Source organism: Bos javanicus, chromosome 10, assembly GCF_032452875.1.
Source record: "Bos javanicus breed banteng chromosome 10, ARS-OSU_banteng_1.0, whole genome shotgun sequence".
NCBI lineage: Eukaryota > Metazoa > Chordata > Mammalia > Artiodactyla > Bovidae > Bos > Bos javanicus.
Window position 1 is genome coordinate 11,863,085 of NC_083877.1, and position 27,311 is coordinate 11,890,395.

A 27,311-nucleotide genomic window follows, 5' to 3' on the forward strand; every position below is an offset into this window, starting at 1 on the left:
ACTACCTGGAAATAGTGTCAGATTCTGCAGGTTAAGGGCTCAGTCCTACAGGACTGCCCCCACTTTATTTGTTTATTTATTTTGACTGCACTGTGCAGCATGCAGGGTCCTGGTTCCCCAACCAGGGATTGAACCTGCGTCCCCCCACCCCGTACCCACTGCATTGGAAGATGATGTCTTAACCACTGGATTTCCAAGGAAGTCCTAGGACTGCCCCCACTTTAGATAGCAATCACAAGTGCAGATGGTTGCCTGGCTATATGATAGCCTATAAATCAGAAGTTCCCTTGACCTCCTCTCTGCTGCTGCTAAGTTGCTTCAGTCGTGTCCGACTCCTAGTAACCCCATGGACAGCAGCCTACCAGGCTCCTCCGTCCATGGGATTTTCCAGGCAAGAGTACTGGATTGGGGTGCTAGGGCCTTCTCTGGACCTCCTCTCTAGGTTCAATTAATTTGCTAGAGCAGTTCTCAGAACTCAGGTAACCATTGACTTACTTTATAACTGGTTTATTACAAAGGATATTAAAGATATGAATCATAAATGGCCAGATGAAGTGATGCATAGGGCAAGGTCCCAAAAGCAGGTGCTTCTGTCCCCATGGAGTTTGGGACCTGGCCCATGGATGTGACCTGGTTCACCCACCTGGAAATTCTCCAAGCCCTGTCCTTTTGGGTTTTTATGGAGGCTTCATTATATAGACTCAATAGATTAAATTCTCAGCCCTTGGTCACTGACAACCTCCTTCCCCTCCCCTCTTCCCAGAGGTGGGGAGGTGGAACTGGAAGTTCCACCTCTAATCACCATTGGTCCCCTGGGCAGCCAGCTTCCATCCTTAGGTTACATAGGGGCTTCTGCTGCTGCTGCTGCTAAGTCGCTTCAGTCGTGTCCGACTCTGTGCGACCCCAGAGACGGCAGACCACCAGTCTCCCCCGTCCCTGGGATTCTCCAGGCAAGAACATGGAGTGGGTTGCCATTTCCTTCTCCAGTGCATGAAAGTGAAAAGTGAAAGTGAAATCGCTCAGTCGTGTCCGACTCCTAGCGACCCCATGGACTGTAGCCTACCAGGCTCCTCCGTCCATTGGATTTTCCAGGCAAGAGTACTGGAGTGGGGTGCCATTGCCTTCTCCGATAGGGGCTTCAGGTCACCTCATTAACATCATAAAAGACATTTTTTATCACTCTGGCCATTTAGGAAATTCCTAGGGTTTTTGGAGCTCTGTGCCAGGAACCAGAATGAAGATCAAATATATATATATTTTTGTAAATCATAATATCAAGCTTGAGCACTTGGTTAAAATGGTGCCAGCTTTCTCCACTGGAATGTTAATATTTTTCCCTTTCGTATTCTACTGTTAGAAACTCTTTGTGGTTTTAATTTCAATGAAGACTAACAACTTCAGATATTTTTTCATGTGCTTACTTGTCATTCCTATACGTTATTTGGTGTGCAAATTATTTTTTAATTGGGATAATTTATTATTGATGAGTTTTTAGAGTTTTTTTTTAATACATTTTGGATGCATTTCAAAATAAATTGCAGACATCAGGGTACCTCCCTCTAAACACATCAGCATATTATTAACTAGAGTTCAAATTCTTTGTATACAATGAAATACACACTGAGATTTAACAAATGCTACTTCCCTGTGACCCAAATCACTGTCAAGATGTAGAAGACTGTACTATTGATTTTTATGACCCATTGATGGTTGCAATCTATTTCAAAAACATGCTTCAGACAATCTAGTGGTAATGCAAGACCAGGGTAGAAGCTCTGGGCTATAAACATAGGATCTGCAAACCTCCCTCATCCCTCACTTAAATATTACTTCCAGGGCTAAGAGACCTTCAATAAAGTGAAACACAATAAGCCTGTATTATCCTAATTTGACCTACTAGGAGTTCGGAGAGGTACAGGTAACATGCCCAAGACAACATAGCTGATAAATGCAGGACCTGGGATGTGAACTCTGGCATCCTGCCCCGCACCAGCCCCTGTGAGGCTAAGTGGGTGCTGTGGTTGTCCCAGCGGCTCATCCCCATTTTCAGCGTGGTTTCCTTTGGAAAGCTGTTCCGATCACAAATATTCACTGTTTGGGAGATAGCCAGTGTGTGAGCAGGGCCTCCCTTCACAGACTACAGAGACCCTCTGGGCTTGTTTCGGGCTGGCCTGACCTCACTGCAATTCGCAGTCACAAAAGGCCATGTGCCAGCGCTGCCGTTCATAATGGAGGACCCAGAGGGCGTGGCGCCTGACCTGAACAGGGCGAGTGTGGCCACAAGGCTGTGTGTCCTTCCCCTGGACCTGGGATTCCTGCAGCAGGGCCCTCCTGTACATTCCTTGAGTGCATCTTTTGAGCCATGGGTAGTGCAGACTGGACCCTGCCTCAAGGAGCTGCTTGTCTAGAAGGGGCTTTAGGGCACAGGTGAGCAGGACACCAGCAGAAATGGTCAGTTCCCTCAGAGAGACTCTGACAAGAACTAGACATATCAGAGAAGGGAGCCTCTGCTTTCTGCTTCCTGGAGGATGTGGCATTTGATGGATGTACCAGATCATGTCAGTAAGATTAGAAAGTAGGGGACATTCTAAATGCAGGAGAGACCATTGCTAGAGTTTTTGAGGTAGAAAAGGGCCTTTTGGTAGAAAAGGGCAGGTGGATTGAAATCTTGGGAGTGAAACCCTGAGAGGTTCTTGGGGGCTTTTGTGAAGATCTCAGGCCCCAGCCTCAGAAACGGGTCCTTCATTGAACTGTCAGCAAGGAGCCACAGGAAGATTTCAGTGGGGGAGGGGCCCTCCCAAGTGGGGTGTTGCTGGGAAGTTGGGTCTGGGCTTTCCAGGCAGGATGTGTAGGGCAAGGGGAGGGGAGAGTGTCTGGGGCACTGCAAGCCCAGAGTGGCTGGGGAAACTGAGGGCAGGGCAAGAAAGGTTCACTTTCTTCTCCCTGGCCAGCTAGGAAGAGCTGCGTTTCACTGGGCTGCAGAGCACAGGCAGCTGGATGCTCTGGACCTCTCCGTGGGCTCTGGCTGTGGCCACAGTGTCAAAGACAAGGAATTGTGACCATGGGTCCCAGGGCAGGGCCAGGCTCTGGGCTCCTGAGCAGGGTGGTCACTGGCAGCTCACCTGTGTCTACTTCTGACTCTAGTGTGCTGCAGGGCCTGATGGCCCAAAGACCAGCGCATGTCTGGTTTTCATCTAGCCGGCACTTTTTGAACCCTGTGCTATGGGTGAAGAGCACAGATGCCCAAGACACAGTTTCTTACTCAAGGAATTCAACACCACAATCCTAGTACAGAACTGTGACCAAATGTGGGGATCCAGGATGGCAATCTGATTGGTTGGTGGTGATGCCTGAGGTGGGTTTGAGCAGGGCTGTGATTCACTGGGGATGTCTGTCGCTGCAGGGAATGGGGAAGAGTGAGGGGCATGGTAGCCACACATCTGCTGGTTATTTGCTTTCTTTGTTGTTTTAGTAATCTACTATGATTATGGCAAAAGAGGGATAAGAGCACTGAGGAGGGAGCAGTTTATTCAGGGTAGAGCTTACAACGGAGAAGGCAATGGCACCCCACTCCAGTACTCTTGCCCGGAAAATCCATGGATGGAGGAGCCTGGTAGGCTGCAGTCCATGGGGTCGCTAAGAGTCGGACACGACTGAAGTGACTTAGCAGCAGTAGCAGTAGCAGAGCTTACAAGCAGAATTTTACCAACCTGAGAAGCGATGAGGGGTGGGGACCTAAGGTGACCACTCTGCAGATGACTTGTATCAATGGACCATTGTGAATCAATAGGCAAATACATTGCCGCAAATTCTAAACAGTGCTTCCAACAAAGGGAGGAATTCCATTGTTAATTTTCTGATAAATATGCTTGGCCAGGATACAAGGAGTCCTATTTATAAGCCAGTGACAAAGCTCACAGACCAATGGACCACAGGATCTTAGAGCTGGAAGATGTCCTTGAAGGGCCTGTTCAACCTTCTCATTTTACTGATGAGGCCCAGAGAGGGGGATACTTTAACCAAGGTCACACAGCAAAACTAGAGTCAAGCTGGGGTTTGCAACCAGCATCCTGATGCCTGCCCCTGTGCTTCTCCCTCTCTCCATGCTGCCTCCTGGGGCCCTGAGCCCTGGGGATCTGCATCAGATTTGTCTGCCCACACTCATCTTTCTAGGATAAAAAGGCCAAGTCAGATTCCAAGATTCAGGTCAGGCAGATGTACTTCATTTCAGAAATATGGGCTGTGCTCTGGGCTAGGCCCTGAGCCAGGAAGGTGGAATACAGAGAACAGTAAAGGACAACTCTTGCCAGGACACATCTACCCAGGAAGCCAAAAAAAAAATGTTTTCAGGGCCCCAGGAGAGCAGGAACACCAAAACCAGAAAGCAAGAAAAATTCAGCTTTGATGAATTTACACAGAATCTTGCAATCAGAAATTCTAGAAAACAGCTTTTAAAATTGCATGCCCTGTTAAGGGTAGGGCTTCCCAGGTGGCGCTAGTGGTAAAGAACCCGCCTGCCAATGCAGGAGACATAAGAGACATGGGTTCAATCCCTGTGCCGGGAAGATCCCCTGGAGGAGGGCATAGCGACCCACTCCAGTGTTCTTGCCTAGAGAATCCCATGGACAGAGGAGCCTGGTGGGCTACAGTCCATGGGGATCACTAAGAGTCAGATACGACTGAGCATGCATGCACGTTAAGTGTTGTATTAATATTTTCCACTGAGGAGTGCTCTCATTTTGAATTTCATTGGGGGAGAGGGCACAGTCAGCTTTTCAAGACTTTGAGCCCCTGGAGGTCTGACTCCTGCTACAACCCCCGACCCCCACCCCCAGCCTGCATAGCAGGACAGACCTGTTAGAACGGATGACAATGCAAGTCACACTGCAGGTGCTGTGGCAGAGAGGTTTTGGGAGCCCAGAGACAGTGACTAATTCCCTGGGAAACAGCAAGGAGATGCTAACAGGGCCCCATAGAGGAGGAGAGGCTGGACGTCCCCTCAGCGGGAGGGGAGAGTTCAGGCCCAAGGCCATGGCCTCCTTCCGCCCAGCTCCCTGCCCTGCCTGGGCAGAGGGTGAGGCCCTGTTAGGGGTTCCCTGCCACCTGTAGCTTCAAAGGACAGGAAGTAGATATTTATAATCCAGAAGGAAGAGGGAAGCCCTGGCCTGTCTCCACAGGGCACATACCGGGCCCCCACAGTTCACCCACTTCCTTCCTGCCTCTTTGAACACAGAGGCTTCACACTGCGGCTACATCACCCACAGCCTGGTCCTCGCCTGCGGCAGCAAGTGGGAAAGAAGTAGAACCAAGTGGTCAGGGGATTTTCTAAAATTAGTTTTACATATTAGTATAATCTGATGACGATCATAAAGGAAATGTAAATGTTTCATCTTTGACCCCGTAAGATAGTTTGTGTATGTGTGGATCTATCATGGGGGTGGGGGATGGCTTAACTACTTTAAGTCCGTGTTCACATCTTCACTGGGTCCTTAAAAGATCTGTGCCTAAACTGAATGTCTGTTTTTGTGTGTCTTTTTTTTCCTGTTGGCTGATTTGGGTCTTCGTTGCAGTGCGTGGGCTTCTCTGGTTGTGGTGCATGGGCTCCAGAGTGTGTGGGCTCGGTAGTTATGCCACTTGGGCTTAATGGCCCCATGGCATGTGGGATCTTAGTTCTTCAACCAGGAATCGAGTCCTCTGTATTGGAAGAAGGCAGGTTCTTAACCATTGGACCACCAGAGAAGTCCCTAAATTGACTTCCTTCCTGGGGCCAGGGCAGAGGGGAGCCCTTGAGCCAAAAGGCCCCCTTAACTGGTTCAGCTCAATTGTTCTCACCGCCTCCTGGACATGATGAATGGCTGAAGCTGAGTCTTCCCTTTGGGATGCTTTTGTCTGTGACTCCAGGGTCTTTGCCCTGGCTCCCTCTGTGGCTCCCCTGTAGGGACATACCATGTCCCGGGCTGCCTCCTCTTCCCTGGGGCCTCTTACCCTCCTGAAGCAAGATCTCTCTAAGGATGACCCCCAGCAGTCTGCCCTCAGTGAGGCCACTTCCCACACAAGGGACACTGTGTCCTTTGCCCGCCCAGTGGAGTCATCTGCCACGGCTCTGTCACTGTCACCTTGAGACTTCTCAAGGGTGAGGCTGCTCTCAAGTTCCAGGAGACACAGGTCAGGTTCTGCGTGTCCGTTATTTACTATTGAACAAACATCTACAGAACAAATATCTCCCGTGTGCCCCAGGCCCTAATCTAGGAACTTGGGAAAACTTTAGAGAATAAAATAAGACAGAAATCCTTGCCTTTGTGGCACTTCTGTTCCAGCCAAGAGGTTCAGACAATAAACAATAAATATAATATACAAGTAGCTGGTAGAGGGTGTTAGGTGGTCAGCGCTATGGGGGGAAAGGAACAGTGGAGCAGGATAAGGGGATCAGGAGGAAGGTGCAATTTTCAATCGCATGGTCAGGGTGGGCTGTGCTATTCAGTAAGAAGCTAACATCTAGAACAGATGTAGGAGGTGAGAGATTGGGCCATGCGGCCGCCAGGCACAGCCTGAGTACAAGGAGAATCTCTGGGGCTATGGCCTGATTAGAGGAAAGGCATAGATCTGGGCTCACTGAGTTGGGACCAGCTTTAACCTGGAGAATGGAAAATAGGGATTTGTTGTTGTTGTTTTTTAAAGTAATGTGTCTATCTTAAACTGTGAAAAAAGAGATGAGAACCTGGTCCTTGAAAATGCCCCTGGTTTTTGGTAGTTTGGGGCACAGCTCTCCGAGCAGAGTGGCATTGGTCCAGCAGAGCTATAGCTTGTCACAGACCTGCTCCGTCACGCTGGACGTGTCACCCCTCTCTGGACCTCCGCTCCAACGGGTCCCCAGGACCTGCCAGTGTGGTGATCCCACCAACCCTTCAGGAGCCCCTCTCCTTACAGTAGGGCAACACAGCCCTTCACCTGGCCGCCCACCTGGCTGTGCTGCAGTGACTCGTGGCCGTCAGGCTGGACCTGAAGGAGCAGAATGCGGTGAGTCACCACCTGGCAGAGGCAGAGATGTGTGACGTTGACTTGTCCCCTGCCTTTCAGGAGCCCACAGCCCATGGTGCTGTCTGATTTCTCCCGGCGGGGGCCTTGGAACCAAGAACAAGGACATGTTCTCAGACTAACAGCCCGCCTGGAAAAGATGAGTGGCAGCACAAAGCTCCAGGCTCAGAGAAAAACTGGGCATCAGGGATTATGGAGAAGTCCTTATAACCCTGTGTGTTTAAAGGAGCGAGAGGTCACATGACCAGGGTGGAGCAGGGGGGAACAGAGACAGGAGGGTGAGGAGACACGAGCAGAGCCGTGGGGGAGGGACTGAGTGCACCAAATGCCCCTCCAGGTGAGAATCGGGCGTGGGGCTCAGGACGCCATGGATAACCAGGCCATCATCTGCTGGAGCAGAGAGGCGAGAGCTCAAAGAGCCCGGCAGCCCCAGCAAGAGTGGTGAGCTCTGCCTCGGCCTCCCGCCGCCCTCCCACCACTCCTCTGTTTCAGGAAGGTCTGACCGCCCTTAACGCAGCTGCCGAAGGGATCCACCTCCCCTGTGTGCAGCTCCCCCTAGGGGTGGGGACACCCTCACCCAGGTAGCTGCGCCCCCTCAGGACAAGCGTGGTCCTCAGCTGCCGAGCTGTGACTGTGTCGGCTGTGACTGTAGCAGCCACAATAATTCCTGAACGTGGTGTGAGGCACCTGCTGCTATGAGGCAGCAGGCTCAGGTCCTGGACTTGGCTTCTCTCCTGCTGAACTCTGTGACCTTGGGCAGGTTACTCAACCTCTCTGAGCCTCTTTTCCAAGCTATAAATAGAAGATGATATATACTTGTGTGTGTGTGTTAATTGCTCATTGTGTCTGACTCTTTGCAACCTATGGGCTGTAGCCTGCCAGGCTCCTCTGTCCATGCAATTCTCCAGGCAAGAATACTGGAGTGGGTAGTCATTCCCTTCTCCAGGGGATCTTCCTGACCCGGGGATCGAACTTATGTCCCCTGCGTTGCAGGCAGATTCTTTGAGCCACCAGGGAAGCCCATAATATATACTTACTTTTTTACGTTGCCGTGAGGGCTAAATACCTAGTGTAGTGCCTGGAACTTAATAGGAGCTCAGTACCCATTAGAGTCTTATTGTTGGATAGTTGATAGTTCACAAAGCCCTTTTATAATGATTGAATATTATCTCAGAAAAATTTCCCCCATTTTACAGATGAGAAAGGTTCACTGACTTTCCCAGGGCACAAGCTGCTGCTGCTACTGCTGCTAAGTCGCTTCAGTCGTGTCCGACTCTATTCGACCCCATAGACGGCAGCCCACCACTTCCCCGTCCCTGGGATTCTCCAGGCAAGAACATGGAGTGGGTTGCCATTTCCTTCTCCAATGCAGGAAAGTGAAAAGTGAAAGTGAAGTCGCTCAGTCGTGTCCGACTCTTAGCGACCCCATGGACTGCAGCCCACCAGGCTCCTCCGCCCATGGGATTTTCCAGGCAAGAGTACTGGAGTGCGGTGCCACTAGTAAGGAGCAAAGCTGAGTCTGAGAAGCCTATTTCTCTGATTCCAGAGCTCGAGGCCTGACAGGTTTGCCTTGCCCAGTGTGGGTGGGGTGGGGGTGTGTCTCCAGCTGTGCCTGCCCACCCCAGCAATCAAAGCTGAGGCCTGGGTGTGACTCTGGAAAGTGAAAGTGAAGTCGCTCAGTCGTGTCCGACTCTTTGCAACCCCATGGACTGCAGCCTATCAGGCTCCTCCGTCCGTGGGATTTTCCAGGCAAAAGTACTGGAGTGGGGTGCCATCGCCTTCTAACTGCCCTCAAATGTAAATAATGCTTTATTATTAGTATTAGTATTATTTTGGCCATGCCACGTGGTCCGCCGGATCCCAGTTCTCCAACTAGAAACTGAAGCACAGCCCTGGCAGTGAAAGCAGTCTTTCACGTATTGGACCACCAAGGAATTCCCTTTCTGGGGGGCCAATAATGCTTTTATAAGCCACAAAACATTTAATTTGCAAAACGCCCCTGGCAAGTTTGGAGACTACTATCCCTGGGGTGTCGGAGGGAGCAGGACAACCCTGAGAAGGAACCTGGCTGCCCCCAGGCACCCAATTATGGTCATCCATTAGCAAGGCCCTCTCTCTGTGCCCAGCAGTAGGCACTGGGAGGAGCAAGGATGCTACATGCCATGGCGCCTCCCCAGCAGTAACAGCACAGGAGTTTAAGAGGCTTGGGAGGTCAAGTCCAGCTGGTGGTCATTGGTGGTTAGAGGTGCCCACCTCCCTGGGCCTCGTGCGTGATTCATCCCAACATTCCTGCCCAGCCCCCCACCTCCTCCATTCCCCAGCCCCCCACTCCCCTACCCCCGCCTCGCAAGGTCATGTAGCAGAGTCTCAGAGGAGCAGCCAACCCAAAGGGCTTGCATTTCCCACCAGGAGGTGGATGGGTTCCCACCCACCGTGTGCACTCGCTTAGACAAGACTTTGGCAGGGTGACCAACTCATCCTGGTTTGCCTCATACTGTCCCGATTTTAAAACAGAGAGTCTCACATTCTAGGAAGCCTTCAGTCCAGAGCAACCTGGGACAGCTGGTCGCTTAGCGGGACCTTCTGAGATGAAGGCCCATGAAAGCCCTCGCTCTGGCCCTGCCAATCTCCTCTGTGGACCCGCTGACACCAGCTCCAGCTGGATAGTACATGCTGGGTGGGGTTTGCCTTGTACTGCAGATCTTGTCAGTCCCCCTCTTTGAAAACCATCTTCTCAGAGTCTTTTCTCTGCACTGGCTCAGGAATTGTGAAGGCTTTTGGCTTTTGTTCCAGAGTCTGTGACTGGAGGCAAGGAAAATCCTGAGACCATAGCGTGGTCCTTTTACTAGTCGCCAGGCCTGGGCAAGTCACTGATTTCTCCCTCCTTTGGGTTTAATGGGGATAATAGTCCCGGGATGGGGGGTTGTGAGTTGTGAATGGAATAATGAATCCCAGAGTGCATTGTAAACCCCACTGTGAGGGGTCCTGGGGATGCTGCACTGATGCCTGTTTCCTTCTAGAAAAAAGCAGAGCTGCCTCCACTATGCAGCCCTCGGTGGCTCCAAGGACACAGTCATCCAGGCAGGAGGCAGTGGTAACGTGGCTGATCACGTAAGTGTGGGGTGTGGATGAAAGCGGGGCACACTGAAGAGTCTCCCATGACTTGCTGCTCAAAACAGACATGGAGAACAGATTAGTGATTGCTAAGGGTGGGACAGGGGCAGAGGAGGGAGGAGGGTGTGGTTAGAAAAGGAGAACACAGGCGACCCATGTGGTGATGGAATGCTGCTGTATCTTGACTATGTAACGGATACATGAACCTACATGTGTATCCATTAATGAAAAAATTGCATAAAATACACATGTATACAAATGACTGGGAGTGAAACTGGGGAGATCTGAGTAAGACGGGTATTATCAATGTGAGTATTCTGGTTAGTGTATTGTACAGTGGCTTTATAAGATGTTACTATGGGAGTGGGGAGAACCGAGCAGATGGATGTGGTGGGATAATGGTGGGAAGAAGGCATCTCACTAGATCCTTTTGTTCTTTTTGGTTCTTTTGGTTTTTATAAATAATGTGTAAGACAATGAAAAGCAATACCGATCTCTTGCCACTCCCTTTTTCGACCACAAGCCCTCGCACCTGTTTCTAGGAGGATGAAGGCCGTAAACAGCCTCCTTGGTTACTCTATCTCTGTGGTCTGCTGCTTCCTGGAAAGCCACCATTATAGCTCCACTAGGTTTCCCAGATCATCTGAATAGTTCTTTGAGCCAGTTTCCCATGTCTTCCCATTCACTCACACAGCAGACCTTCTTTTGACCTTATTTTAATTTCACAGTTATTTAGCAATGATCTGTTGAAATTCTGTGGCAGTTTTTCCTGGGTTTTTAAATTTTTTTCTAGATGCGTTTTAGAATACTGTGATGTGCTAAGTCGCTTCAGTCGTGTCCGACTCTTTTGCAACCCTATGGACCATAGCCCGCCAGGCTCCTCTGTACATGGGATTCTCCAGGCAAGAACGCTGGAGTAGGTTGCCATGCCTTCCTCCAGGGGATCTTCCTGACCCAGAGATCAAACCCACGTCTCTTACATCTCCTCATTGGTAGGCGGGTTCTTTACCACTAGTGCCACCTGGGAAGCCCATTTTAGAATACTTTTTGGCATTTATTTGCAGTTTGGGTTTGGGATTACACTAAGTCTGTAAATAATATAAGCTAAAATGGTCATCTTTGCGATATTTTATTTTTTCACTAGGAACATGTCTTGCCATTTCCTTTATGTCTGTTTTATATCTTTCAGTGGTGTCTTATGGTTTTTCATTTGACTTTGTAATAGTCATTTCCAATTATACTCTTCTTAGGTACTTTATATATTTTGACTGTCATTGTGAATAGACTATCTTTTTAAAACATGTCATTTCTTGTAGGGATTCAATATAGGAATGTTATTGATTCTGGTATTTTTATCTTCTGTATGACTTTTCATTAATTTTGCTAGAGGTTTTTTTTTTTTTTTTGCTTGAGGTATAGTAGCTATTTTAACACATCTAAATATACAATCACATTGCCTACAAATAATCATATAGGTTAAATCTTCTGATATCCATAAACTGCTTTTTTCCTGGCCAAAACTAGTAATGGTAGTTGTGAGTATTTTTGTTGTGTGTGTGTGTGTTCTGTTCTATAACCTTTGATTGCTCATTATGTGAGGGTGTTTTCCACAGTTATTAATAGTATCGATCTATACCACTGATTTTTCTGGTTTTGTCCTGTCCCACTATATGTGCGTCACTGTACACCTAGACAGCAGGGTGCTGTGGCAGTGTCCCCACTTCGTCATGGAGTCAGTGTTCACAGGGAGCCACTGGGGATGGAATCCTCCAGACCTGAGTGAGGCCTTGGGTGCCTGTTGGGCTTGGAGTGAGACCTATGTTCTGGTCCTGGATGGCTCTCTCATTCATTGATTACATACATAAATAGTTGTTCGGCACCTACCTAGACGCTGGGGGTAGAAAGTCCAATAACACAAGGTCTCTATTAGTTATGTGTCCTTGGGTGAGTCATGTTAGTTTTATGAACTCAGTAAGTGTTCTCATTTGTGAGATTAAAGTACTAAATAAGAATACCATTCCTGTATGTTTGCTAGGTTCCTGGAAAGTAAATGAGTTATCAGAGAATTTTAAGGTGGCGTTCCTAGAAAGGACCTTGCTGCTCGTTGCAGCAGGTGTCACTTGCCGGATGAAGAGTAGCAGAGAAGCAGGGTGACTTGCCCAAAGTTGCGTGGTGAATGCTTGGTACATCAAGGTCTTTCGGGCTCCCTCCCACCCTGAGATCAGCAGTGGGCCCCAGGAATTCAGGCTTTGGGCTGTAAATGCTTTAGGCCACTCATGTTGCCTGAGAAGCGAGAGAGGCCATACTCAGAAGCACTGTCTGCACTCCTCCTAACTCCCATCTTCTAGCACCAGCCTGCAGCTGGGCAGTCCTGGGAGGGACCCATCAATTGGTCTGTGTCTCCCCCCGCAGCAGGGCGCCACTCCTGTGCACCTCGCTGAGGCACGTCACTGGCCTGCGGCAGGTCCTTATGGACGCCGCTGTGATCTGGACGCTGTTGACAATGTAAGTGGCTACAGAAACCATCCGGGCCCCATGGCATCTCTGGGCACCCTCCCAGGCTGGCTGAGTTTGGCTGTGGTCTACCAGCCAGGCCCAGAGTTGAGGAATTGCTTTCTTAGCTTGTAAAAAGCTGTTTGAATATTTGTTGAAGGTAGCAACATTTTATTAACCATTCCTCTATGTTGAGCATTTGGGTGTTCCCAAGTTTTTGTCATGATATATAGAACACTAAAGTAAACATCTTCCTATATTTAGCCTTTTCCTTTCATGGATTTTTGTTTTCCCCCACTTAGGGGAAATTACCAGGGCAGCAGTGACTGGGTTCGTCTTGGATAACAAAAGGCCTCTGAGTCCTGAAGTTGTGATCGGTCAGAATCGTTTTAAAACCCCCATCCCCACAATCTACCCTCTAATCACACAATCCTCAGGGCCACCATCCACAACCACTAGTAGTGGAAAGCAATTTGACAGAATATAACATGTATCTTTATTTTTTTTTTTTTAATATTATTATTTTTTAATTAAAAAAAGAATACCATACACTGCCTGGTTTATAAACAACAGAAATTGGTTTCTCACAATTCTGGAGGCAGAAGTCCAAGATTAGGATGCCAACATGGTTCTGGTGAGAATCCTCTTCCAGGCTGCAGACAACCATTTTCTTATATCCTTACATGGCAGAGAAAGCAAGAGAGGCAAAGAATTCTCTGGATTTCTTTTTATAAAGGAAATGTCAATCACATTCATGAGGACACTGCCCTCATGACCTAATCACCCCTAGGCCCCACCTCCTAATACTATTACATGGGAGTTTGAATTTCAACATATGAATTTTAGGTGACACAAACATTCAGTCCGTAACAGTTGGTAAGTTGTTGAGTAAAATGAGATAAAAAAATATTGCAATTGGCAACCTAGAGTTCACAGTGACCATGCCAAGTGCAATTTCACTGGATGGTGGGGACCAACTCACAATGGGTTGAAGAGAAAGGAACGTGACATCAGGTCAAAATCCCACTTGACACCATCTGAGTTCAGTGCATATTAACCAAGATCTTTGTTTCTTCTTAGAGGAAGTGTAAAATACCATACATGTTAAGGATATACTTTAGAGTCAGACTGCATAGTTCTAGTTCTGACTTAATCACTTACTAGTAATGTGACCTTGGGCAAATAATTTTCCTTCTTTGTGCCTCAATTTCCTCACTTCTGAAGTGACGATATGTTGTTGTGAGATATATAAAAATTAATCTGTATGACATAGAATAGTGTCTGGCACCTAAATGCTAATAAAAACGATAGATCTATTTCATTTCACCTTTCAGAGAAATCTCTGTGTTGGGATCCTGGAGACCAGGTTTCCTTCAGCCTGCTTCTGCTACAGATGCCTGGTAGCCACCTAAAAAATAAACAAATTAAAATAAAGATTCCTAGAAATTCAGGGACATGGAATAAGTTCTAGCCTATCTCAATGGCAACCTACAGCAAATTAAGGATGGGTGAAATCATGATATCTTATACATACATTCACAGGACCACTGAAATTTGAAGGCAAGAAACAAACTCATTAGCTGCTGAATGTAATGTGACATCAAGTAGAGGCAGCAGAGTGCAATGAAACGAGAACTGAGCTGGAAGCAAGTGAAGGAAGAAACAATCAGAACCATAATTTTTTAAAATTGTCTCTCAGAACAACCAGGCATTTCACAGCAAGTACGATCAAGTGGTCAAGTACGATTCTCATTTCACAGGCGTGAAAACAGGCTCAGAGAGGTAAGTACTGGATTGGCTAAAGTTGGGTTTTCCATATGGAAAAATAGATCATGGTTCTACACTATTATGTAGAAAGATCAAATTTGAACTCTGCTATTCTGATTCAAAACTGTCTGCTTTTCTACCACTAAGGTAGCCACAGTGTTCTGTGATCCATAACTTAGGTTTTGGAGGAGAAAGCTAGATTTGATTCTGACTCTGACATTTACCAGCTGTGTGACCTGGGCAAGCCACTCCATTTCTCTGAGCTTTTCTTTCTCCATTAGTAAAACAGTGATGATAATGAGTATCTAATTTTCACAGGGCTGCTGTAAGGATTAAACACAGTAATATAAGTGAAACACTTATCGCATAGCAAGTGATATGTAAGTGGTAGCTCGTAATCATACAATATTATACTACTCAAGGTCTAGATTTAGTTTTAGTAACCAATTTTTCCCAGAGAATTTACTATACCTCCCTAGGTTCCAGTTTTTACCTCATCTCTAAGGTCCCTTTATGTTCATTTAAAACAATAGCCTATATGTATTGAGCTACTGGTTTTATTTCGTCTTAATTTTAAGTATCTTTAAAACAGTATTTGCACAGTTGAAAATTGAGCCTCAAGAAATATACTGAGCTCACGCACCAAGATATTCATTGTAACACTGTATCAGTTTTCATTTCAAAAAGGGCCCAAATACTTAATAAGAGAGAAGCGATTGGGTAAATTATGGTGGTAGTGGTTTTGTTGCTAGGTTGTGTCCGACTTTTGTGACCCCATAGACTGTACACTGCCAGATTCCTCTGTCCATGGGATCCTCCAGGCAAGAATACTAGAGTGGGTTGCCATTTCCTTCTCCCAGGGATCTTCCCAATCCAGGAATCGAACCTGCGTCTCCTGCATAAAATTATGGTACAGACATAGATTGGCTTTTATGGAGCTATGAAAAATGGTGTGTATTGAGTTTGTAATATACAGAAAGTTATACAGATACAAAATGTAATATGGAATGATCTCAAATATGTAAAGCCATAAAACTAAAAATAACTGCATTAAACAAAAGACTGGAAGAAATGTGCTAAGACTGTAACAGAGGTTGACCTGGGTGGGCTGCTACTGCTGCTGCTGCTGCTAAGTCGCTTCACTCGTGGGTGGGCTAGTGAGTGGTATTTTTTTTTGTTGTTCTATTTTTTTTTTAACTAAGTTTTCTCTCCTGAGTAGTATGTTTATGATTAAACCCAGTTTATCCTTCCTTATAACTTCTTAGAGAGAAATTCTGTTAAGACCCAGTTGGGAGTGGACCCCCGCTCCACCTTGGTCCTGTCCCAGCTTTAAGCTACACACCATGCCTACATTCTTTTCTACATTCTTTTCTGCTCTTTGTTCCCTTGGCTTCTTCTCCAGAGGAAGCAGACACCCCTCCAACTTGCCTGGTGGGACATAGCAGAGATGCTCCTCATCACTGGGGTTAACTTAAACCTAAGAGATAAGGTGGAGAAGGCAATGGCACCCCACTCCAGTACTCTTGCCTGGAAAATCCCATGGATGGAGGAGCCTGGTGGGCTGCAGTCCATGGGGTCGCTAAGAGTCAGACACGACATAGCGACTTCACTTTAACTTTCCACTTTCATGCATTGGAGAAGGAAATGGCAACCCACTCCAGTGTTCTTGCCTGGAGAATCCCAGGGACGGGGGAGCCTGGTGGGCTGCCGTCTATGGGGTCACACAGAGTCAGACACGACCGAAGCGACTTAGCAGCAGCAGCTCACAACCAGCCTCCCTTTCCAGCTTTCACAACTTCACCTTGGGCAATTGCCTCCTGCTTCCAGAGTGTTCATATCACTGTTACATATCAGCTCAAAGGCCACCTCCTCCAGGCAGTCTTCCTGCCCCGCCATCACCCTCCCCTGCCTCCTCTGAGGGCTCTCAGCACTTGGGCCACCCCTCTTTTGGTCCTTGTCTGTGATACAGTTGTCTTCTGTTTCATGGGCTCCATCGGACTTTGAGCTCCTTGAATTGTCTGCTGGGGAGAGGGGGAGAAGACTAGAGGGACAGTTCATCATCACCCCACAAGTCCCTACATGTGAAACAAGGTTGCAGAAGCTTCTGGGGTCATGGTGCCTCTGGGGTGGCCAACTCCTCAGGTGGCCAGAGATTCAAGAAGACCTGAAGACTTGGTATGAGGCTGAGGAGATCACGGGCTCACGAGGGCAAAGGCCCTTGCACACATGGCCCAGCCCTTGGGATGGTGTGGGAAAGAGGTGGGGGCAGGGAACAAGCCCAGAGGCTAGACCTGGGCAGGGCTTCCTGCTTTGAGCTGGGCCCCAAGACAGCTGGCCAAGCTCAAAGAAGAGCTTCCCATCTTTCCAAGGTCCCCGGAGGTGGTTGAGGCCAGCTTTGTGCCACAGGCCTAGAGCCAAGGGCTGGGAGACTGAGGGGAGGAAGCAAATATGACATAGGGGCCCAGGCCCCTTCTCTGGGTTCTGGTTTTGTTACCAACAAAGGCTATTGGCCTTTCCCAGTGGATAGAAATTGATTAGAGGCCAGACAAGAAATTCAGACAAGGCTAGATTGGGGCCCTTGCTACAGCAGGGGTAAGTGAGGTGGGGCAAGTTTGTTCTATTTATACAGGTTGAGGGCAGGGGTGTGTCCAGAGGTCGGGCTGGAGGGTAGCTTAGGTATTTGGCTCACCGCTTAGCTGGTGCTGTGTGCAGGGGGCATGTGCAGTACCCTGCTTTCCCTCCTAACCCTCTGTTTTAGCTCCACACTCCTCAAAAGTGGTAGCTGGGCTTTTTGTTCTCTTTTGATCTTTGGGGTCCAGAATTTGCCCCAACTGTCCCTGCATGTAGTTATTTTTAGTCTCATGTAATTTCTTTGTATTTTGTTGCTTGAGGAGTGGTATGTCCAGGTGCAAGCGTTGCAGCAAAGTCTTCCAGGTCCCAGGCCTGTCTCAGTTTCATCTGAGAAATGGGGCTGGTAACATGATCTCACAGACAACCTTGAAGAGTTATGTAGGCTGGGTGTTGTTTTTTTTTAATTTATTTATTTTTAATTGAAGGATAATTGCTTTACAATATTGTGTTGGTTTCTGCCATACATCAACATGAACCATAGGCTGAGTTTTTAAGCTCTAAGGCCTCCTATTCTAAAGGAACACAAGGGGTGGTTGCTAGAATTATTATTATTGCCTTAGTCTACTGTGACTGTCCATACCTGGAGTTTCTCCCAGAAAACGTTTCTGTCCTCCAGTGTAGACTGCTGGAAACCATTTGCTTTGGACAGGAAGGTTTGTTGTCAGAGCTAGAGACCACCACACACCCTCGAGTACAGACTCTGGCTTCCCGTCTCCTTTCTCACCTGCAGCAAGGAGAAACTGCCCTGTCAGTGGCTGCCCACAGCAACCACAGCAGCCTGGTGGACAGGATCCTAAAAGCCGATCACTTCTACAGATGGGAGAAGGTCCTGAGACCCCGTGCTTGGTCTCTCTGTGTTGGAAATGTGTAGCCCTGGCTTCAGGTGGAGCTGGCTTTGAACTTCAGCCCTGACCAATTCAGGAACCCCTTGGTTTCCAAGGGAATGATAATTGCTGTCTTACCTAACGCTAGGGTTCTTTGAGATTATAAAGAGATGGGTGAGCACCCAAACCACCTGAAATAAGGCTGACTGAGGTCCATACCAGTGTGGAGATACTGGTAGACGCTGCTCTAGCTCCTCGTTGATGGATGAATGCATACACGCCTGAATAAAGAAATGACAGTTTGGTTCCAGCTCACTGTCAGCTCCAGGGGATTGGAACTGTGGGTTGGGGTGTTCTATTCAAGCAACTTTCTGAGCCCAGAGACCAAGTGTGCTGGGATTCGTTATGGATCTCTGCTCTGGAGTTGGGAAAGAGTAGTAGCAAATGTAAGGTGAGGCATTTGCAGTTCCAGCATCAACAAATGGGGGTGGGTGGAGAGTTTTTTGTTTACCTTTGGTGGTTGTTTTTATATACAGAAAATAAAAGTTTGCATTTATTTCAGTTTTGAAATTAATACTATTTTTTTTTACAAAATTTAAATCTTAGTTTTCCTTAAACTTTTAAATTTATTTTTACATTCTTATTATTGTATTTATACAACTAATAAATTTTAACAGTCACTTTTGAGAAAGACATTTTTTTAAATGGCTGCATCACACAGCATGTGGGATCTAGCTCCCTGACCAGGGATCAAGCCCACACTCCCTGTATTGGAAGTATGGGGTCTTAACTACTGGACAGCTAGGGAAGTCCCTCAAGAAAGCCTTTTGTTTAAAGTTTGGTCCTGTGTTTAAACTTAATTAAACTACCTTAAACATATTAAACTGAATTAATACATTTAATAGAATAGGTTCTCTTTTTAAGCACTTCAAATGCTTCCTAAATTCTTAAATTATTCCATTAAATCCAGTAAATTAAACCTATAAAGTGAATCTTAAATGTCATAGACATTCTGATATTGTATCATTGTTGTTGTTTAGTCAATAAGTTGTGTCCCCTTCTTTGTGACCCCATGGACTGTGGCCTGCCAGGCTCCTCTGTCCATGGGATTTCCCAGGCAAGAATACTGGAGTGGGTTGCCATTTCCTTCTCCAGGGGATCTTCCTGACCCAGGGATCAAACCTGCGTCTCCTGCACTGGTAGGCAGACTCTTAACTGCTGAGCCACCTGGGGAGCCCTCCGATATTGTATACAAACAGTAAAATTCTCTTGCACTTCTCAAAAAAATAACTGTCCCAAAACCAATCAATCAATAACAAATTTCCATAGGAATCAGAAGATTTTTCTCTTTCACATCTCGTAAACATTACAACTTTTTTACATACAACGGATTACTCCCAAATATTAATACAAATGATTAAATGAACTGATTCATCTCTATGCCTAATCTTAATCCACCTCAGGCTTTAAAAGTTCTCAACACTAAGGCAGTGGTGCAGTTAGAATCACAAATCCCTCCTTTCTGCCCCTAAACCAGTTCAACTAGAATCTTGAGGTAAAAGCCTAGCTTCTGTGGTTCTTAAAGGTCTCAGATGATTCCAATTTAAGATGCAGCTGAGAACACTGTTCTATAGAAACAATTCTTACCACCCCACGTGGGAGAAAAGCTCCCAGGTCATCACCTCCCAGACACTGTTACCAGGATGTGAGGTTCAAAGCTGCGGATGCCAGGACTCACCTGAGCTTTTCAGCAGCCAGATCTAAGTATCCACATTTTTCAAGGGGCTTTTTTTGGCTTCAGTCTAGCTTTTGTGGGTTTAACTTATGCTACTACATAATTTTGGCAGCCTCATTTTATCACCTGCTTTGCATGGAAAGAATTCTGTAACCTGCCCTTCTCTACTTGTTGGCATTCAGCAAGTTTAGTTAGTGCCTGATTCTTGGCTTGCCTAGTTTTAGCCACAATTGCTGAGGTGTTCTACTGACACTCCTCCTATAAGAACACAAATGAAAAATTGGGAAGGCTTCTTGGAAGAGGTGGCACACAGGTGCTCTTTTGACTATGGCAATGAGATTGAGAGACAGGAAGGTAAGGAAAGGAATTCTGGATGGAAAAATATGTAAGCAGCTCAGGTTCCAGCACTCAAAGCTAGGCATAGAGTCAAAACCCAGAGTAATGGACACTAAGCCCCAGGTCTGTGATGATGCCAGTTCTGGGTCCAGGCTCATGGAACAAGTGAGAGCCCAGCAGGGATTTCCCAGAATGGCTGCTGTACTTCTGGGATGTGCGCCCCAGGACCGCCTCTTGTGTAGGGACATCTGTAACCCCTCTGGGAAGAGTTTGACTATTAAGTAGGGTCATCAGCGGGAAATGCAGCCTCTCTGCTCAGTGCTGTGGCAACTGGCTTCCCAGTACCTGCGGCCCCACAAGTGGAAGAAGCTGGCGTGCTGCTGGGAGTTCACCAAGGCCCACATCCACGCCATAGAGCAACAGTGGACAGGTACCACCTTACCTCGGTGCCCCAGAGCAGCCCAGGAGGAGGGGTGGGGGCACATGGGGTGTGTTCAGTTTCCTGTGCTTCTAGGGGAAAATCCTCACCAAGTCACATGCTATTTCCAACATGCCGTGTGCTCCTTCCCTCCCCAGGCCTTTGCACGGGCTGAGCCCTCTGCCCCTCCCTCCACAACTGACCTGTGAACTTCACATGCCTCAGGAGTCAGCTTGAGCTGATACCCATCGTTCACCTACAAAGCTAAAGGCACTTCCTTTACTTCCTGTAAAAAGGAAAGGAACTGTTGTTGCCACTATTATTTAACATCTGTTTGGAAATTTTGGCCCTGGTATTGAGGTATGAAACAGAAATAGAAATAAAGAGTGTAAATATTGAAAAGGAAGAGAGATTTATTAATTTCAGATGCTATAATTATATACATAGGAAGTCCAGAAGAGTCAACAGAAAAATTCTTAGAAAAAAATAATTCAATGAAAGGGCTAAATATGATTAAATATATAAACACCATAGTATTCCTCCATACCATCAAGAAGTGGACAAAATATATAGAGGTATTTTTAAAAATATACCACTTACAGTAGTGTGTTTCTAAAATATGAGTGACATGAGTAAGACAAATTATTTGACATGAGTAAGACAATACAAATTATTTGAAAGAAGACTTGGTAAGTGGTACAACATTCCTGTGTTTCCAGCTAAAAAAGTGTCATGTAGATATCAATTTCCCCCCAACTAAAGCTTTGATCCAATTTTATTTTACTTGGTATTATTAATATTCATTTATTTGGCTGTACTGGGTCTTAATTGTGGCATGTGGGATCTAGCTCCCCAACCAGGGACAAAACCTGGCCCCCCTGCAAGAGGAGCATGGAGTCTTAGCCACTGGACCACCAGAGAAGTCCCTCATTCAATTTTAATCAAATCAAGATAGGACGTTTTTGAAATTTGACTAAAGGATTCTACATGTGTGTGTGCTAAGTCACTTCAGTCGTGTCCAACTCTGTGACCCCACAGAGAGCAGCCTGCCAGGCTCCTCTGCCCATGGGATTCTCCAGGCAAGAATACTGGAGTGGGTCCATTTCCTTCTCCAGGGGAAATCTTCGCAAACCTGGGGCTGAACCCACATCTCTTAGTTCTCCCGCATTGGGGCGGGTTATTTACCACTAGCGCCACCTGGGGATTCTACAGTTCATCTGAAAGAAGAGACAGGGAATATATAAACACATACTCTGGGAAAAAAGGCAAAAAGGGTCTAACTCAACTTAGAAAGCTAAAAATTTAACACAGAGATTCCTGACATACACATGTGTAAATCGGGTAGTGGATAGAGTAGTGAGTCCAAAAGTGAAAATGAAAGGTGCGTCCAGCTCTTTGCAACGCCATGGACTGTATAGTCCATGGAATTCTCCAGGCCAGAATACTGGAGTGGATAACCTTTTCCTTCTCCAGGGGATCTTCCCAGCCCAGGGATCGAACCCAGGTCTCCCGCATTGCAGGTGGATTCTTTACCAGCTGAGCCACAGGGGAAGCCCAAGAATACTGCAGTGGGTAGCCCATCCTTTCTCCAGCGGATCTTCCTGACCCAGGAATTGAACCAGGGTCTCCTGCATTGCAGGCGGATTCTTTACCAACTGAGCTATCAGGGAAGCGGGAGTCCAAAAGTAAACTCTGTTACAGATGCAGATTTCTTAGACAATTAAAGAGCACTGATGAATTACAAGGCTGGTGACAAAGGCTAGTGAATAAATGGGTCAATGAAACATACCATGGGCATATCACTGGCAACACCAGGAGGAGGTGCCTGCTGGGGGCCCACAGACACCAGAACATCAGGGATGCAGTGGATGACTGACTTGGACATGATGACTGTGCCCCCAGGGCTGTGCCAAAGCCTCTGTCCCCACCTGGGAGCGCTGACCTGGTCACAGTTTAATAACAAGTTAATGCTACCACAGGCACTGAAGAGAGTAGGCACTTATTTTCCAAACACTGGAATCACCTAGGAAGCCTTAGCACCGCTCAGTGCCTAGGCGCACCCATTCCCAAGTACAAAGGAATCTCAGCGATGGAGAGGAGCCCAGGTGTGAGTGTTTGCTGAGGGCTCCAGGTGTTTCCAGTGAGCACCAATGGCTGAGAACCACGGGCGCAGGGTGAAGAACGGCGTGCGGAGCAGAGGTGGTTGTGAGCAGAGAGACGCACTCTACAGTGCATCTTGGTGCCACCGTGAATGCTAGTTCTTTCCCTTTTCCCAGTGACACCAATAGGATACACAATGGATGATCAGGAGAAAGTCTAGGGCTGGGGAGGTCCTCATGTCTCAGACCCAAAACCCCACCCCCATACCATCTGAGGCTGCTGCTCCTCCCCTCCCTATCTCTGGGCTGAGCTCTGCAGAAATCTGGAGAAGGGCCTGGTGTTCTGGTGGAAGTTAGGGTGGGCTCAGACCTGGCTCTGGTAAAGCAGACAGGGTGGGCACCTTTTCTCTCTCTCCCTCCCTCCCTGGTCCTCAGGAACCAGGAGCTACGGGGAACATGAGCACCGCATGCTGCTCATCTGGCCACACGGTGTGGTGAGAACCCCACCAGAGCACTATTCAAGGGCCTCGTGGCCATTGGCAGGAGGGACCTGGCTGGTAAGTGTCTCCTTCTTGCCTGCTTCCTGCTCAGGGCAGCTCTGGGCCCCAGCAAGGCCCTGCTGGAATGCAGCAAGGCCCTCCAAGGCTGCTCAGACCACAGTGCCATAGCACTGGCTCTGAACCTTCCAGATTGCTGGTCGTAGCCCTTCCTCCTCCTGGAACCCAGGCAGAGCCTCAGGCAACTGACAGTCCCTCTGGGCCCCAGGCTCCCCGTCTGTGCAAAGAGGGTGTCCCAGCTGGTCCCTGTGACCTTCACAGCCCCAAGGTCACTGAAGCTACAATCTCTTCCTATCCAGCTGTCTATACTGCTTTGATCCCATGTCCCACCCCACCCCCACCCCTCGCCCAGTTTGGGGTAAGGCGAGAAGAGCCTACAGGGGTGTTTTTCACAAACATTAAGACGTATGGGCCAAAACTGGTTTAAGATGAGCTGAACTACTAAGATCTGATCAAATAAAATTTCTAAGGGCATCACAACCTATTTGAGTCTGTCAATCCCAAAAGTTTTTTTGGGGGTTTGGGATTCAAGGCACCATGTGGAACCATCAGACAAGCAGCAAAACAGGTTCTAGTAATGATCCCTCATTAATCACAAAATCAGCTCATGATGAAAAGGCTTCAACTCTGTAATGTCTGTTGGCCTGGTGCATTTTATATATATACAGGGCAACCACAGGATGGGGTACTAGGCATTCATCCATAGTAATGGAGGAGCATGGCAACAGGAAAAGCATTCATAGCATACTGTCGAGGGCCAAAGGGAAAGTCCCCTGCATGGTGGGTCTTCACCAGCTGCCACATGCAACGTGGGAAACCAGTCATTTCAGAGGGGAAGAATTAGAGATGACTTGGTTCTTTTTCCAACATATTCTTAAATATTATTGTTGTATCTTCTTTTAACACAAGCTCTGGCAGACAATTAAAACATCAAACCAGCCTTGTGAGGCAGCAGTTAGGCAACAAGAGGCAGGGGCAATAGGATTCTTGTCTTCTGCAGAAAGCTTCAGGAAGAAAACAAATGAGGACCCTAGGTGCACAGCCATGTAACTGGAAGGAACATGCGATCGCAGAGTGAGGGCCGCTGAACAGGGGAAGACCACTCCCTAAGGGCTAAAAATAATCACTGTTAAGAAACCTCCAGCTGCTTCTACTTAAACCCACAGTCATGCAGGACCAGCAGGCAAATGTCTGTCATCTTTTTCACAGGATTGGTTCACAGGCCAGTCTGAGGTTTTGTAGGTAGTCTCTTCCCACAGGTATAGTCCTTGGCCGCTCTTAGCTCAATTTCATCTCCTGCATCTCATTGGAGCCTTGCAACAGCCCCCTGAGATGCAAGGGATGTCTTTTCGAGAAGACGCTGGGCTCAGGGTGGATAAGCAGCTAATCAAGAGGTCTGGAGTCAAATTCACCATCTGTCTCCCCTATCTGATGAAAGTCTCCATCCATCCCTTATGAAAGGACTGCCCTTAATTCAGTCCCTGGCTTTTATGAAAGGTGTGCTTACTACACAGCTGTTTCCATTCATGGCTTACTTGTATATTTTGATGGTTCCCAGAGGCACACAGTCTCATTTTCCCCTCTTTTTTTAAAAGAATTTTTTAAAGTTGTCAACTCTTAGTTTTGAAATCATTTCAGACTTATAAAAATGTTGCAGATATAGTACAGAGAATTTCCAAATCTCTTCACTCAGCTTCCCCAAATATTAACCAACCAGGAAATTAACACTGAAAGGATATTATTAACTCACCTTCACACCTTATTCAAATTTTGTCATTTGGGCCTTTCATGTCATTTTACTGGACCAAGATCTGGTCCAAGATTATACCTTGCATTTGGTTGTCATCGTTCCCATTTGGGGCCATACAAAGGGTCACCTCTCTGGACCAGCACTATATAATAGAACTTTCTTCCATGGAGGGAATGTTTCAGATCTGCGCTGTCCAATATGGTTGCCACTTGAAATGTGGCTAGTGGAATGAAGAACTGAGCTTTTGATTTAATTTTAAATTTAAAGAGCACCTGTGGCAAATAGCAACCATATGGGGCTGGTCTGAAGCCATTTAGGTGCCTTGACTGCAAAGGTCATTGCATAGCTCAGCCGCACCAGATGGAAAGCATGGTTCTTGGGAAATATGACTCTGGAAATTCCACATGTGAAGAGGATCTGTGCTTGGGTTGCCTGAAAGTGCTGCCTGAAAGCTGTTTCTGTCTACGCCCATATCTTAGAAAAACTTCCCACAAAGGTACCCACTGGACCTGAGTCCTGGGAAGGAGATAGAATAAGAACTGCTACAGCTGAAAGGGGTTCCAGTTCTCACACATGGCTGGTGGGAGTTCACAGTGGTACAGTCCTCTGAAAGGCAGTTTGTCATTTTTCACCAAAATTACAAATACATTTACCCTTTTACTAAGCAATCCCACATCTATGAATTTATCCTACAGAGAAACTTGCAAACATACTAACACGAATGCCAAGTGAACATAGCGGAAACTATGCCCTGAGAAGGGTGTATGGAAACTCTGTACTATCTGTTCAGTTTTTTAAAAACTGTTTTTAAAAAACTAGTCTATTTTTTAAAATAACTGAAACTAAAACATACAAAAAGAAAGAAAAAGAGGTTTTGAAACCAACTCATCAGGCTGATGATCTGAGAGGTGTGTTTTGCCCGAGGCCCCACAGTTTGCAGTGGGATTCGGCCCTCTGCACAGCACACAGCCTCCCTCCCCTGTGGCACCCGTCATTACACATGCTGTGTTGAGATAGAGAACACTCCTCCACCATCTATTCCATATGAGAAAGGCATTTCATAGGACTTGGATCACTTACCTGGATGAATTTTTATTTTTTTGAGACAAAAAAGCAAGCCCTTAAATAAAGTTTAAATGTTGATCTCTCGAATTCAATACTTTCATTTGTTTGGGAGATCAATGGGAAATTTTCAAACAATTTGTTGTGGGTTGGTTCTTTTCCTTTAGAAAAGATTAACAAGAATGATTTATAGAGTTCCCATGAGTGATTTGTTGCCTACTCAATCAATCTGTGGGATTCCCTGGTGGCTCAGAGGGTGAAGCGTCTGCCCGCAATGCCGGAGACCCAGGTTCAATCCCTGGGTCAGGAAAATCCCCTGGAGAAGGAAATGGCAACCCACTCCAGTATTCTTGCCTGGGAAATCCCATGGACAGAGGAAGCTAGTGGGCTACAGTCAATGGGGTTACAAAGAGTCAGACACGACTGAGCGAATTCACTTTTCACTTTCAATCAATCTGTAAACAATTAAAAAAAATTTTTTTAATGTTTTTCTAAACCTATGAAAATAGTTATATCAATAATTTTTATTGAATCATAGTTGATTTATAGCATGGTCTTAGCCTAAAGTGTACATCTTTTTATTCAGTTTTTTTCTGATTATATGCTATTATAGGTATTTATTAGACACTAAATAAATAATAGATAAATAAATAATAAATAAATATTAGATACTAAATAAATTAGGTGTTTATTAGATACTAAATTAGATACTGTATACAGTAAATCTTTGTTGCTTATCTATTTTATGTATAGTAGTTTATATTTGTTAGGGCTTCCCTGAAAGCTCAATTGGTAAAGAATCTGCCTGCAATGCAGGAGATCCCGGTTAGATTCCTGGGTCAGGAAGATCCCCTGGAGAAGGGATAGGCTACCCACTCCAGTATTCTTAGGCTTCCTTTATGGCTCAGTTAATAAAGAATCTGCCCACAATGCAGGAGACCTGGGTTCAATACCTGGGTTGGGAAGATCCCCTGGAGAAGGGAAAGGCTACCCACTTCAGTATTCTGGCCTGGAGAATTCTATGAACTGTATAGTCCATGGAGTCACAAAAGTCAGACATGACTGAGCAACTTTCACTTATATCTATTAATGCCATAATCTTAATTTGCCCTTCCCTTCCGCCTTCACCCCTCTGGTAACCACAGGTTTATTTTCTATGTCTGTGAGTCTATTTCTGTTTTGTAAACAAGTTCATTTGTACTGTTTTTCAGATTCCCCATTTAAGTGATATTCAATTCAGTCGCTTAGTCGTTTCTGACTCTTTGCAACCCCATGAATCGCCGCATGCCAGGCCTCCCTGTCCATCACCAACTCCCGGAGTTTACCCAAATTCATGTCCATCGAGTTGGTGATGCCATCCAGCCATCTCATCCTCTGTCGTCCCCTTCTCCTCCTGCCCCCAATCCCTCCCAGAATCAGTCTTTTCCAATGAGTCAACTCTTCACATGAGGTGGCCAAAGTATTGGAGTTTCATTATGTTGCTGCAGATG

General features: G+C 46.7%; 1 protein-coding gene across 1 annotated transcript in view; it reads left to right on the forward strand.

The window, feature by feature from the left end:
- The window catches only part of ANKDD1A (ankyrin repeat and death domain containing 1A), a 55,418-nt gene extending 32,077 nt beyond the window's left edge, over positions 1-23,341 (forward strand). Inside the window, 10 exon segments of the mRNA XM_061429879.1 lie at positions 2,853-3,065; positions 6,931-7,098; positions 7,373-7,476; positions 12,562-12,654; positions 14,342-14,382; positions 15,744-15,898; positions 17,771-17,866; positions 20,161-20,365; positions 22,888-22,941; positions 22,944-23,341. Coding sequence (XP_061285863.1) covers positions 2,853-3,065; positions 6,931-7,098; positions 7,373-7,476; positions 12,562-12,654; positions 14,342-14,382; positions 15,744-15,898; positions 17,771-17,866; positions 20,161-20,365; positions 22,888-22,941; positions 22,944-23,155 — 1,341 coding nt within the window. The 3' untranslated portion in view covers positions 23,156-23,341.
- The last annotated feature ends 3,970 nt before the right edge of the window (positions 23,342-27,311 follow it).